The sequence below is a fragment of the Tasmannia lanceolata genome, unplaced genomic scaffold (genome assembly GCF_043159265.1).
Source record: "Tasmannia lanceolata isolate RefF3 unplaced genomic scaffold, GAP_Taslan_0.1 ptg000003l, whole genome shotgun sequence".
Classification (NCBI taxonomy): domain Eukaryota; kingdom Viridiplantae; phylum Streptophyta; class Magnoliopsida; order Canellales; family Winteraceae; genus Tasmannia; species Tasmannia lanceolata.
The window spans coordinates 15,157,692-15,171,090 of NW_027518680.1; the positions used below are offsets into that span (position 1 = coordinate 15,157,692).

At 37.5% G+C, this 13,399-nt stretch overlaps 1 protein-coding gene across 1 annotated transcript; it reads left to right on the top strand.

The window, feature by feature from the left end:
* The first annotated feature begins 1,896 nt into the window (after positions 1 to 1,896).
* LOC143865926 (uncharacterized) lies at positions 1,897 to 8,172 on the top strand. The gene is made up of 4 exons (XM_077375946.1): positions 1,897 to 2,012; positions 2,177 to 2,332; positions 5,981 to 6,083; positions 7,991 to 8,172. Exons 1-4 carry the CDS (start codon positions 1,911 to 1,913, stop codon positions 8,170 to 8,172), a joined length of 543 nt encoding a protein of 180 aa, XP_077232061.1. The 5' UTR covers positions 1,897 to 1,910.
* Positions 8,173 to 13,399: the final 5,227 nt, after the last annotated feature.

A 13,399-nucleotide genomic window follows, 5' to 3' on the forward strand; every position in this document is an offset into this window, starting at 1 on the left:
TAAGATGCATGAAGATTCCATGATTTCTTTTTTCCATGATTGTCAAACATGCCCCAAGTCTAAGAGGATTCCTGCTAGGGCTAGGATCATAAATTAGTCAACAGACCACCTTTCCCATTTTCAAAATCAGTTGGAATAAGCACCAATCAATCCATGCTATCAATTTTCGGATCCCACCACATAGGGACATGTATGCGTAATCAAGACCATTGATCTTGTAAATCATCACGAGGCAATCAGTATTAATCCAATGCCAAACAGACGTCCCGTTCATAGCGCAAACATAACATAGAAATCAGAGAAGATTAAGGCCTATAAAAAATCATAAGTTTTAACTTAATGTGGAACCCAAAAATCATAAATCATCTTTTTTTGTGTAAAAATTTAGGAGATTTTTCTTTCCAAAATTTTCCCTCTTAAATTCACAACAAACTATATCGAAGGAATCTATATATTATTATCTATCACATTTTATTATAGGGATTTGCTAGGGACCATCGCAAAAGGCATTTTGCGGAGTAAATGCACAAATTAAGTGTTCACGAGGTAGAAGAAGAATCCTTTTGATTTGAAGAGTAAAAGCTCTTCATAAATAATCGTTCAAAAGGTTCTTTTAAAGGTTTAAGATAGGATCTTTATAGCCGTGGCAAGAATATTACCATTTGGGGGCAAAACTATAAATAAATGGACAAGAAAAAGCAAGTTGCACAAGCCCCAACGGCTACTTTGCCAGACGGAAGCGGTCGACCGGGGTATTGCGGTCTCTCGCCCTTATCAGATGCTCCTTTTTTATTTTGAAATTTAAAACCATCGCAGTCGACGGGATGTCGCGGTCGCTCGCCAAGGGCTTTTTGGACCTTTTATTTTTTAACAGAAACCTATCCGCGGTAGGCCGAGCCTAAGGCGGTCGACCGTTGAGACCTCTCTGGATGACTTTTGGATTTTCAGAAGCCTATCCGCCGTCAACCAGGGTAGCCTTAGTCGACCGGCCCTCTTTTGTTGAGTAGATGCTGGACTTCCAACATCCAGCCCGCGGTTGCTGAGAGACCCCGGTCGACCGGCCTTGTTTTGAAAATTTATTTTTATACATTAAAGACTTAGGGCTTTGGACCATGGTCTTTGGGCTTTTAACTTATGTTTCCAAATACCTTTTTTAAGTTTGTTGAAATAGTTTTGAAAACAAGAATTCATGCAATTACTTAATGTCAAGAGGACTCTAATACATTCTAAGAAATAAGAGACCTTAAGTCTTCTTGATCTCTAATCTTCTTGTGCAATCGCATGAGTTGTTCCTTGACGTAGAAGAGTATTCTGTCTTGCTTTTGCGCTTGTGGTTTCCTTGCCGGTAAGGTACCTAACATATTCCTCTAGCTTTTGATTTTTCTCGTTTTTGATCTTTCTCTCCTTCCTTCCATACATTTGCACCAATGTTTGTTTTTCTTTTCCTTACATGGCAGGAAAACCCCCTGTCTCTAATCATCTGATGTTGCTTTTCAAAAATCTCCCATTCGAATATTTTTTTTCTACCTGTTTGTGTGCCCTAGGGTTCTGTTTTGATAGCATCTTCTAGGGAAAGGACGAGGAAGAGGGATACCGGCTACCTATTCTAAGAGTTTTTAAGTACGTTTATTAATTCGTCCCTAGAAGCAATCCCACGGCTCATACATGGGCGATACAGGTGACTCGGCCTCATATTAAAAAACACTCTCAAACCGAATATTCCTGTAATTTTAGCAATACAGGATGTGCCAAGGGGTCTTTGTCTGGACTAGCTTGTTTACTGTAAGGCATCCAAAAGGAATCCAATCCTAATTGGTTCCGCTTTACAACGCTTTCATATGTTTTAAGTACAACTCTTCCAAACTGTGATGTCTATAAGAACCCAGAGACCAAACATAGGACTTCCAAACATGGCTTCTTCCTTTTGCTTTGCTCTCCATGCACATGGGCTTGTGAAAAAGCCTTCAACTCAACCACACTCTCATCATCTCACCACATTACTTTCTTCTACTGTAACTATATATATAATTCATCACTACAATTTCTCCTTATTTATTAATTTGTTGATTCTTGTCTTTTTATCTTTTTCTTTTTAGTTAACAAATAAAGATGTAATGTTGGATTATCACTAGCACTAACCATTTAACTTAGTTGATTTTTTTTTTGCTCTTTAAAGCAGCCTTTGTTGAAAGAGTTGCAGAAACTTCCCATGAGAATTGACGTTTCTACAGCTCTCATAAGTACAGCCCTCAAGAAGACTTCAGCAAGAATCCTGGATGCTTTTGTTGATTCTGTGTTTCAATTCTCCGATCAAGAATTGCTCCCATCACAGGTACAATTGCCTGAGTTTCAATGTTAATTAATTTGTACGACAATGGACTGTTTCTATCTATATCTCACATGATCTAAGTAAGAAATTTAGAAACAAATCCATATTATATTGTATGGATAAAAGTTTGCATTGCACCCATCAAATGTGGCATTAGGTCCTGTTTGGATTGCAGGAAATTTTCAAAAAATATTGGAAAGTAAAAAATATTTCTAAAAGTTCACACCAAAATGAATAACTTGAACAAACCATATTCAACTTTTATGTAAAATCATATCATTTCACTCGGAATAGTGAAAAGTACTTGAACGAGAACGAAGGGTCGATTATGAACTATATTCAATAAGATTCATCTGAAAGAGCTAGGGAGATACACGACCAAAGGACCCATGTAGGGCACAAATAAACACCAAAATATAATCTTTTTTCACACATCAAAACACTTACAATAAACTTTGTGTTGTTCTCATTATTCCTCTAAATTTGTACACTTCTTCTATGCCCCCCTTTTACCCAACTTTCTCTACAGAAATGAGAAAATATTTATAGACACAAACCTCCTCCTAAAATAACTAATCATATTAAACACATACTTTTAGTTCCGATGAGTCTTTTATATAACCCAAACAACTTCACAGAAATCCCTGAGAGACTCTTGAACATACAGATCCCAAGAAAAGAGAAAAGTACGGAATGTGGGCTTATGTTTGGGGAAATTACGGATTACGGGCCCCTTTTAAAACAAGAACCAAACACGGGCTAATCTTCAAAATCGGGTGGTCAAAAGACCCTGATACCCTTTTGAGATCAACATAGTCCTCCTTTTTCATTACTGCCTATTAAATTGGCGTGCTCCACGAGGATTCTTTTGGTTCGTTTGAATGTGTATTTGAACCGAAAGAACCTTGGGTTCATTTCTATCTTGGCCGTCGGAAATAACTAGAGACGGATGGATGCTTGACACGTGTTGGAAAACTTAAACTTTTTGGAACGCTGACGTTATTGAATATTTTAGTGAGCAACGTTATTTTTTCTCACTTCTCTTTTGGCTTAGAACGGTAACGTTATTGAATACGTCTCTTTTGGCTTAGAATCTTTTCCCTTCTCTTTTGGTCCTCATTATTTACGCTGGCTTACCTCATTATTTAACGCCGGCTTACCCATTAATTACGCTGGCGTACACCCTATTTCCGCCGGCGTACCCCATTATTTACCCCGGCGTACTCACTATTTCCGCCGGCATACCCATTATTTCTCATTTGGCTTAGAATCTTTTACCTTATCTTTTGGTCCTCATTATTGACGCCGTCTTACCCCATTATTTACGCTTTCCGCCGGCATACCCCATTATTTCCGCTGGCGTACCCATTATTTCTCTTTTAGCTTAGAATATTTTCCCTTCTCTTTTGGTCCTCATTATTTACGCCGGCTTACCCCATTATTTACGCTTTCCACCGACATACCCCATTATTTCCGCTGGCGTACCCATTATTTCTCTGTTGGCTTAGAATCTTTTCCATTCTCTTTTGGTCCTCATTATTTACGTCGGCGTACCCCATTATTTACGCTGACTTACCCATTATTTCTGCTTGCTTACACCCTATTTCTCTTTTGGCTTAGAATCTTTTCCCTTCTCTTTTCGTCCTCATTATTTACGCCAGCTTACCCCATTACTTACGCTTTCCGCTGGCATACCCCTTTATTTCCGCCGGCGTACCCATGAAGTCCGCCGGTGTACACCCTATTTCCACTTACACCCTATTTCCGTCGGCGTACCCCTTAATATTCCGACGACGTACTCCTGAATCCGGCAGCGTTCTCAACCAAAAGAGACATGAGAAATAATAAAAATATTCAATAATGTCGCTTTTCTAAGCCAAAAGAGGCATATTCAATAGCGTTATCGTTATAAGCCAAAAGAGAAATGAGGACCAAAAGAGAAGTGAAAAGATTCTAAGCCAAAAGAGACGTATTCAATAACGTTACCGTTCTAAGCCAAAAGAGAAGCGAGAAAAGATAATGATTGACTTTGGGTTGTCAGCGTTCCAAAAAGTTTTTCAACACGTGTCAAGCATCCATCCGTCTCTAGTTATTTCCGACGCCCAATATAGAAACGAACCTAAGGTTCTTTCGGTTCAAATACGCATTCAAATGAACCAAAAGAAGCCTCGTGAAGCGCGCTAATTTAAGAGGCAGTAATGAAAATGACGACTTGTCCATGTCAGAAGGGTATTAGGGTCTTTTGACCTCCCGATTTTGAAGATTAGCCCATGTTTCATTCTTGTTTTAAAGGTGCCCGTAATCTGTAATTTCCCCAAACATCAGCCCACATTCCTTACTATTCTCCCTAGAAAATTATAGGGTATAATTCTAGCAAGAAATGAATTGTGACTTGTGCTGCACTTTTTAAGCTTTTTCCTTACTATTGGCCGCATTTTCGAAAATCCTGATTCAAAAACTCATTTTTTCTAACTTCAACTTTAGCTTTAAAAGTAGGTCTATGGTCCGATTCTTTCTTCTAAATGAGTCCGCTTTGACAGATCTTCACTCTTTTGATGATAATTTTTTGTAGAATAGTCCAATCGAACTGTTTTATTTCTTAGAAACTAGACTCAAAAATCTTTTCGTCGATATATCATATGGTACTTTTGGCCTCAGATACTGCTTTCGAAAAAATAGAGCAAACAGTGCATAAATTTTTGACTTTCAACACCACATGTTGGTGACTTTGATACCACCTGTTGCATGGATTGAATAGATCTATTATGAAAATATGAAATAAGAATCATCTAAATGAGCTATGGAGATACATGATCAAAGGGCCGTGTGTGTGTGCAAGAAATTTTGTGTTCTTCTCTCTCTTTTTTTAAATCTCTACATTTCTTCTTCTTTTTCTCATTTTTTTCACCCTACTTTCTCTACACAAATGACTACATATTTATAGAAACAAATCATCCTAAAATAGGGAATCACATTAAACATATTTGTAATTCCCATGAATCTTATAGGTAACCCAAACAACTTCATAGAAATCCCCAAGAGACTCTTGGATAATTTAGCATATCATAAAGAGCCCTAGAAAACATGCAAGAACACTAAAATTTTCAATACTTCACAAGTACCCTAGAACACTACAATGACACTTCATTTAGCAAGGCATATTGCTTTTGATTTAGCATTCCAACACAAAGAAAATATTTTCATAAGAAAATTTTTCAGTAAGAAATAATTTTTCTTGGAACCCAAACAGGTCATGACGTACATGAATTTTGAAAGAAAGAACTTCATACCCGGACCCTAGAGGATGAGGACATTGCTTCGTCTGTGTCACTTGCATCTGATATTTTGTGCCCCTGTTTGGCTGTTTCGATGTTGGCACCCAATTCTTTATTTTTGACTTCTCTCATTGGTTGAAAAGTAGGGGTGCAACAATTGGGTGGGGTTGGGTTGAGCTTTTGCTATAAAATGATTTGGAATTAAATCTGAACCCGACACGATTTTTTTGTTAAAAGCTCAACCCGAATTCCCAAAAATCGACCTGAGTTGCACCCCTATTGTAAAGACAAACGTTTGGTACCATCTTGTTGTTTATACTAGCTTGAACTCATGACATGATAAATCAAAACTCAGATTAATTTATGCAATTTTTAGAGTAACTTCCGACCGGTTGAGGAGATTGGAGAAGCTGTGACGGTTCAGTGTGTAGAAGGGGAGATTCCAATCGATTTCCCTGAGGGTGTTTACATAAGAAATGGTATGTAAATAGTCTTTGTGCTATATTTTATTGAGCATGTTTCATATTTTATGGAGTTTGTTTGCGCGAAATGGTCTTGTTACATGCAGCGCATGGATTCATGCATATCATATGCATATTCAAATTATAAGATAAATTTCAAGAAATACATCCAGGTAGCGTGACAAACCACTTCGATGGTCGAGCTCTAAGAAGATATAAACGGTTTCTTTCTAAATTTTCTTTCAAAACTGATACCAAAAATCCATCTGTTTGGATGCTGGAATTTGTTTGGTTCGTGGGACTTTTGTGGAATTTCCACAAGAACGTTTGGTTGCTGGTTATATAGTGGACCCACAAGAATCCCACGAACCAAAATAACCCCGCACGAAACCCAAAGCTGGAAAAAAATCCCAGGAACCAAAATAATCCCGCATGAAATCCGAGGAACCAAAATAACCAAAAGAAGAACCTTTTTCTTCCCAACCGTTCAAGCAACCAAACAAAGCGGTTTTTTATTTTACCGGGATTTTTTTTCCCACCATAGTCCAGTCAACCAAACATGGGATTTTTATTTTACCGGGATACTTCCAGGGAGTTTTTTTCCCCACCAATCTCCCAGGAAATTTTTTGTTCCACAAAAGTCCCAAGAACCAAAAAAATACCGGCAACCAAACGGACTCGTCTTTCTTGCTAGAATTTCATATAACAATTCCGGACATTTCAATTTTAAATTCTTTTAAGTTCAATTCTGGACTTTCATGCATATCATATACATTTCTTTCGGTTTTTTATATTCTAATGTAAATATTTTTGCTTTTGGTATTTCAACTTTTGCCATGAGCCCTATCACCTTTAGTGCGTCATGTTATCTTTGAGTTGACTCTACCCATTAAGCTGATCTGACTTGGTCTACTTTTGAGTCTCGTCCAATCTTTGTTGCACTAGGACACGTTTAGATACCATGAATTTATTTTCACAATAAATTAGCTTCTCTAAGTGGTGAGGTAGAGTGAGAGAGGTATGGATACAAGAGGAACTAGGTGAGGGGAGGGAAAGAAAAGCTTGGAACACCAGGAAACAAAAATCTCACCCCAAAATATGATTGACTTTTTCCTTATTTTTTAGCCACTTCCCACTCTCAACTCAGTCATGCCCTCTCGAGTCTCTCATTCCCCCTCTCACTACATGGAGAAGGTACTTTATCATGAAAAAAAAAAATCACGGCTCTACAATGCTCTCTATTGTAGGGCCCACTTGTCATAATCAATAAGGCCAGACCATAGGATTTGCATAGAGAATAGAAATATACAAGAAAGACATCATTAATGCCATATAAAAGATGATTAGTTAGAACTAAAATATCTTGAGTTGTTTTCTATTTTATTGTTTCGGCATGTAGATGTGTTTGGGGCTTATTTGTATTTTGTTATTTAAGGAACTAGAAATATTTGGGCTTATTTCTATTTTCAAATTTGATCGTATGCGTGGAATGAATTGGATCCACTGTATATTAATGCGGGTGCTTAAGAGGGAAGAAGAAGAAAAATAAGAACACAAGAACACAACATGGGAAGAAGAACCAAAATGGGAGCAATGCTCAACCCAATTGATATTCCATCAATCACATAAGTTTATCAACATCCACAATCCCCTCTAAAGATGGTTTCTAACCCTTTAAATAAAATAAAACAATAGAAAATTCGTACAACCTTCTCTACTAGCTTACTTAGGGATTTACATAACATTAAATGCATTGGAACTCACTAACTTCAACTAGTTTGGGAACCCACAGACACAGTCCACTAAAACCGCCATAACTTTCTAACCACTTATCCAATTTTTGAACATAAATACTTGTTGAAAAGATCTCAAAAATACCTACAACTTTGTAGTTTACCACATTCCATGTTTCTTCCATTTAAAAGCCCAAAAATTAGGTTCAAAACTGGCTAGCAACATTATTGTGGGAATGCACCTTGGAACTCCGCCAAAACCACCTAGGTATGACATGGCTGCATTGTTGGCACTGCATCATTATCTCCAAGTGAGAAAGAACTCACCCACGAGTTGTCTTCAAACTCTCCATGATAAGTTGTCAAGTCTTTAACATTGAAGTTGGGTGAGTATTGATATTTAGAGTGAGCTTAACCTTGAATGCATTATCCCCAATTTTCTTAAGCACTTGAAAAGAGGCATCCACATGATCTTGAAATTTGGCAAACTTCCTTGGTTCAAGAAAACTCGCCCTCGAACTTTGAAGTATCGAAGAATGATCATCAATTGAAACATCCGAAGATTAAACTCCGCTTCATAATCTCCATGAAGAAGTGATAATTTGTCTAGATTTTGAACATGTTTGAATGCATAAATATCCACTGCGAGCTTCAATGTAGAATCGAATAAAAATAGATCGATGTAATTGGATGAAAAAATAGATGTAATATTTTTCCATTCACCAATCACTTCAATATCCATCGGTTCACCTAATATGCAATCGGATCCAATTTCTTTGGTGATGAATTCATTGAATTGCCGTTGAAGTTCTTCGTGCTCCTCATTAGATTCAACAAGTAGAGCATCGAATATACCATTATCCTTGGTCTCTTGATTAAATTCGTTCTTGGAAAGAAAAAAACTTACTCACCTTCCCTTTCTTGAACCATTGGATCCAATAGGGCTTTGGATGCGGTTCGGTTTTGAGCTTTGAGCTTGTTCACCATTTCATGAGATACGATGTTCTCACAACTTCCACCATCGATCGTAATGGTGCAAACCTTGTCATAAGATTTGCATCGAGTCTTGAAAATATCAGAATGAATCCAATCATCATTGGATTCAAACTTTGTTGTAGCAAGTACTCTTTGGATCACCAAACTTTCTCCTTCTTCGGGTTCGATTTTTTTCATGTTGTATATCATCTTCATCACCAAAGGCCACTGCTTGCCTCTTTAGACAATCTTTGAAATAATGGCCAACTTGACTACACACTTGAAACAAGTATTTGGATTGTTGGGACGATTGAGCTGATTTCCAACTTGATGTGTAAGGGCTGATTTTGTAGAATTTTTGATGAAATATTTGGACCTTGATTTTGTACCTCCACCATGTGAAGATTCACCTCTGGAAGAAGGATAGAGACTACGAACATCAACAAACTTCTTAGCACCACGACAAACAAGCTTAGCCTCCACCTTCAAGGCTAGTTGATAAGCATCATTGACACTCAATGATCGGTGTATTTCCACTTCATCACGAATAGAAAACTTCAAACCATCAACATTCATCGCCACAAGTTGATCTTCACCCTCTTGAATATCATTACGAGCCACTCTTGAATTCTTGGCGTAGGTTGTTGAATTGAGAAAAGATGATTGGGGAAAAATTCAATGGAAAAAATTTCTCCTTCAGCCTTGACTTCATTTCTCCAAAGAAGAAATCTTACACTTTCCTTTGCTGAGTCTTGTCTCTTGAACTTTATCCCACCATGTTGAAGCGTAGCTACGAAGACTTGTAGCCACAAGCTTCACACATCGGCTTTTGGTTGTCTCCTTATAATCAAAGAACTTTTCAATGGCACTAAGCCATTCAAGAAACTCTTCAGGTTGTAGACGACCATGAAACTCCGGCAAGTTAATCTTGATGGTGTCGAAATCACAATAGAACCTTCCCAATCTATCCTCTTCATGAGTATTGCCGAAGTGATTCACATCGGATTGATCACTAGAACCTCCATGGCTTAATCCACCATGCTCACTACAAGCCCTTGGCGTTCAAGTTGCATGGTAAGTTGCTCAACTTGTCTTTGATGCGCTTGAAATTCATCATCTCTTTCATCTCTCAAATCTTTCATCATTTGGTTACCACACATTCCTCTACCTCTTCGTGCTGCTATGTAAATCAAATTGAAGCTAGCCAAAGAGAGTAACGTTGGCTCTAATAGTAGATAATACAGGTGCTTAAGAGGGAAGAAGAAGAAAAATTAAAACACAAAAACATGAGCGAAGAAGAACCAAAATGAGAGCAATACTCAACCCAATTGATATTCAATCAATTACATAAGTTTATCAACATCCAAAATACCCTCTAAATATCGTTTCTAACCATTTAAATAAAAGAAAACAAGAGAAAATTCGTGCAACCTTCTCCACTAGCTAACTGAGTGACTTACATAACATTAAATGCATTGGAACTCACTAACTTTGACTGGTTTGGGAACCCACAGACATAGTCCACTAAAACTGCCATAACTTTCTAACCACTTGTTCAATTTTCGAGCACAAATATTTGTTGGAAAGATCTCAAATATACCTACAACTTTGTAGTTTACCACTTTCCATGATTCTTCTATTTAGAAGCCCAAAACTCAGGTTCAAAACAGGCCAGCAACATTATTGCGGGAATGCACCTTGGAACTCTGGCAAAACCACCTAGGCATGACATGGCCGTCATGTTGGCACTACATCATATATGATAGAGGGTGGAGTCATACCATACATAGTGTACATACATTTGTTTTATTAGAGAAGACACACCATATTATGGTGTGTACATGTTTTACTTAACATGTGCCTAATTAATACTTAAATCCTACCGGATAGGAGTTAGAGTGAAAAGTTAATGGCTGATTTATGCGAATTTCCAATTGGTGAAAATTTGGAAAAACCAGAGAGAGAGAGTTGCAATTTAAATATAGTTCATATTTGGAGGTATTCTAGTTTTTGAAATTAAAATACCTTGGGCTAGTAGAATTTTTACGAACCAAAATACAAAATAAGAAGCAAATAAAAAGGCTTTATTTTGTTGAAACCAAGAACACAAGAGACGAAGTAGTGGATGCTTTTCTTTTTTCATTTCTAGAACTTCATTACATATCATATAAATAAACAGAACAACATTTTATAGTTGTAGCTCAAAACGTCCAACAACCCACAAAAAATCATACGACTTCTACTTCTCATTGTCCTATTCAAACTCTGATTTCTACTTTTCACTTTCCTATTCAAACTATGATACAAGATAAGGACAAATAATAAAGATAGAAATAAACAAGTAAAAAGGACTCTTAGCTTTCTTAGATAATAGATCAACTTGGGGTGGCTTGGGTGGGCCCCACAAGTTTAGTCACTGTTTGAGTTTGAATTAATTCCAACACCCCCCTCCCTTAATACAAACTATGTGAATGATTGCACTCCCATCATCTGATGAAATTTCTTAAACTTTTCTTCTAGCAAAGCTTTGGTAAAATATCCGCCACTTGATCTTCAGTGTTGCAATGCTTTAGTTCCACTTCTTCTTTGGCTGTGACTTCTCAAATGAAATGGTGACGAATCTCAATGTGCTTCATCCTCCCTTGATGAATTGGATTCTTTGTCAAGGCAATTGTGGATTTGTTGTCACAAAACATCCACATATGTCCACTTTGTTGCTCCTTTAAATCTCATAAAATTCTTTGTAGCCAAATTGCTTGACAAGCGGTAGTTGTAACACAAATATACTCGGCTTCAGTGCTTGAGAGCGCTGTAGTAAGTTGTTTCTTGGATGCCCATGCTATGACACCAATTCCAAAGCTAAAACAATAGTCCATTGTGCTTTTCCGATCCTCAATGAAACCTGCCCAATCACGATCAGAAAAACAAATCAATTTGTAGTTAGTGACTTTTGAGTACACAATACCAAAATTGATTGGGCCTTGAATTTATCTCATAATTCTCCTTGCTACCTCAAAATGATGCTTGCTAGGACTGTGCATAAACTTGGAAATAATGCTAACTGCAAACATAATATCTGGCCTTGTATGAGTTATATAAATCAAACCACGAACAATGCTTCTAAAATTCTTCTCATCAGCTTTTTCATCTCCATCTTGCAAAGCAAGTTTCTCATTAGTATTCATAGGTGTTTTTGCAGGTGCAAAATTTACCATTCTAAATTTTTTCAGTAAATCTAAAGCAAACTTTTTCTGACATATGAAAAGCCCATGATATCCTTGAATGACTTCAATTCCAAGGACGTAATGCAATAGACCCAAATCTGACACTTAAAAAATTTTCAACATGCTCTCTTTAAATTCCTTAACCATATCAACAGAACTCACAGTGTACATCATATCATCCACGTATAAGCAAACAACTAGGATATCATCTCCATGAATTTTAACATAAAGAGTTGGTTCACTCGCACTCTTTTGAAATGAGCTTTCAAGGAAATACCTGCCAATTTTACTATACCATGCTCTTGGCGCTTGTTTAAGCCCATAGAGTGCTTTCTTCAATTTGTAGACTTTATTCTCCATGCCTATGATCTCCAAGCCTTGAGGTTGATCCACATACACTTCTTCTTTAAGTTCTCCATTAAGAAAAGCTGATTTCACATCAAGCTGAAAAACTTGCCAATTCTTTTGAGCTGCTAAAGCCAAAACAGTTCTAATAGTATATATTCTAGTCACAGGTGCAAATGTTTTAAAGTAATTAATATCTGGCTTTTGGGCATAACCCTTTGCCACTAACCGAGCCTTATGTCTTTGGAGAGAATCATCAGCATTGAACTTGGACTTGTAAATCCACTTAAGTCCAATTGGTTATTTGTTTGGAGGCAGATCCACCAATATCCAAGTATTGTTCTTCGTAATTGCATCAATCTCTTCCTTCATTGCATCACACCATTCTTTCTTTTTCACTGTATCAACAAAACTAGAAGGCTCCATTGCAAAACAGGCAAACTCACATGAATCATATATATCAGCAAGACTTCTCATTCTAATGGGAGTGAACTCACCAAATGAACTTGGTGACTCATTAGGATTTGGTAGACAAATCTCAAGAGAAGGTGCCTCACATGATGTGTTATCATTTTAAACATATAATGGGGCTTCAATATTATTTTTCCAATTCCAAGCTTCATTTTCATTAAAAATAACGTCACGACTGTGGACCCCGATCCAAGGACGGTGAGGGAACGGGTCCCTAACACCCTCTGGATCATCCACAACGTGAAGGAGAGCTCTGCCAAGGAACTCTCAAAACAGGTGCCACCCTCACAGCATAGCATGAGTGGCGATACAAAACGAATGAGATACATCCTGATCAGGAGCCAGGGCTCGAAACCAAGATGTACCTAAAAATAACTCAGAGTCGCCATCCATGGACACGCCATGGAACCAAAACAAATGCTCTGTTTGCAATGGATAACCAGAGATACAGAAGGTTCGTGCCTAATGACGAATGGAGAAGGTCCGAAGAGCGCCCCCAATTCTCCCGAGTGCGAACACTTGGTCTCTTATTCCATTTTTTCATTAACCTCGAAGAGTTTTGGGCGAAAATCATGTGAAATGGGAA

Bases quoted from the DNA above. Each gene is read 5' to 3' on its own strand.
- LOC143865926 (XM_077375946.1), top strand. From the start codon at position 1,911: ATGGCTTCTTCCTTTTGCTTTGCTCTCCATGCACATGGGCTTGTGAAA. The intron at 2,013-2,176 runs GTAACTATATAT...TGCTCTTTAAAG, and splicing joins CCACATTACTTTCTTCTACT to CAGCCTTTGTTGAAAGAGTT. The intron at 2,333-5,980 runs GTACAATTGCCT...TGCAATTTTTAG, and splicing joins AAGAATTGCTCCCATCACAG to AGTAACTTCCGACCGGTTGA.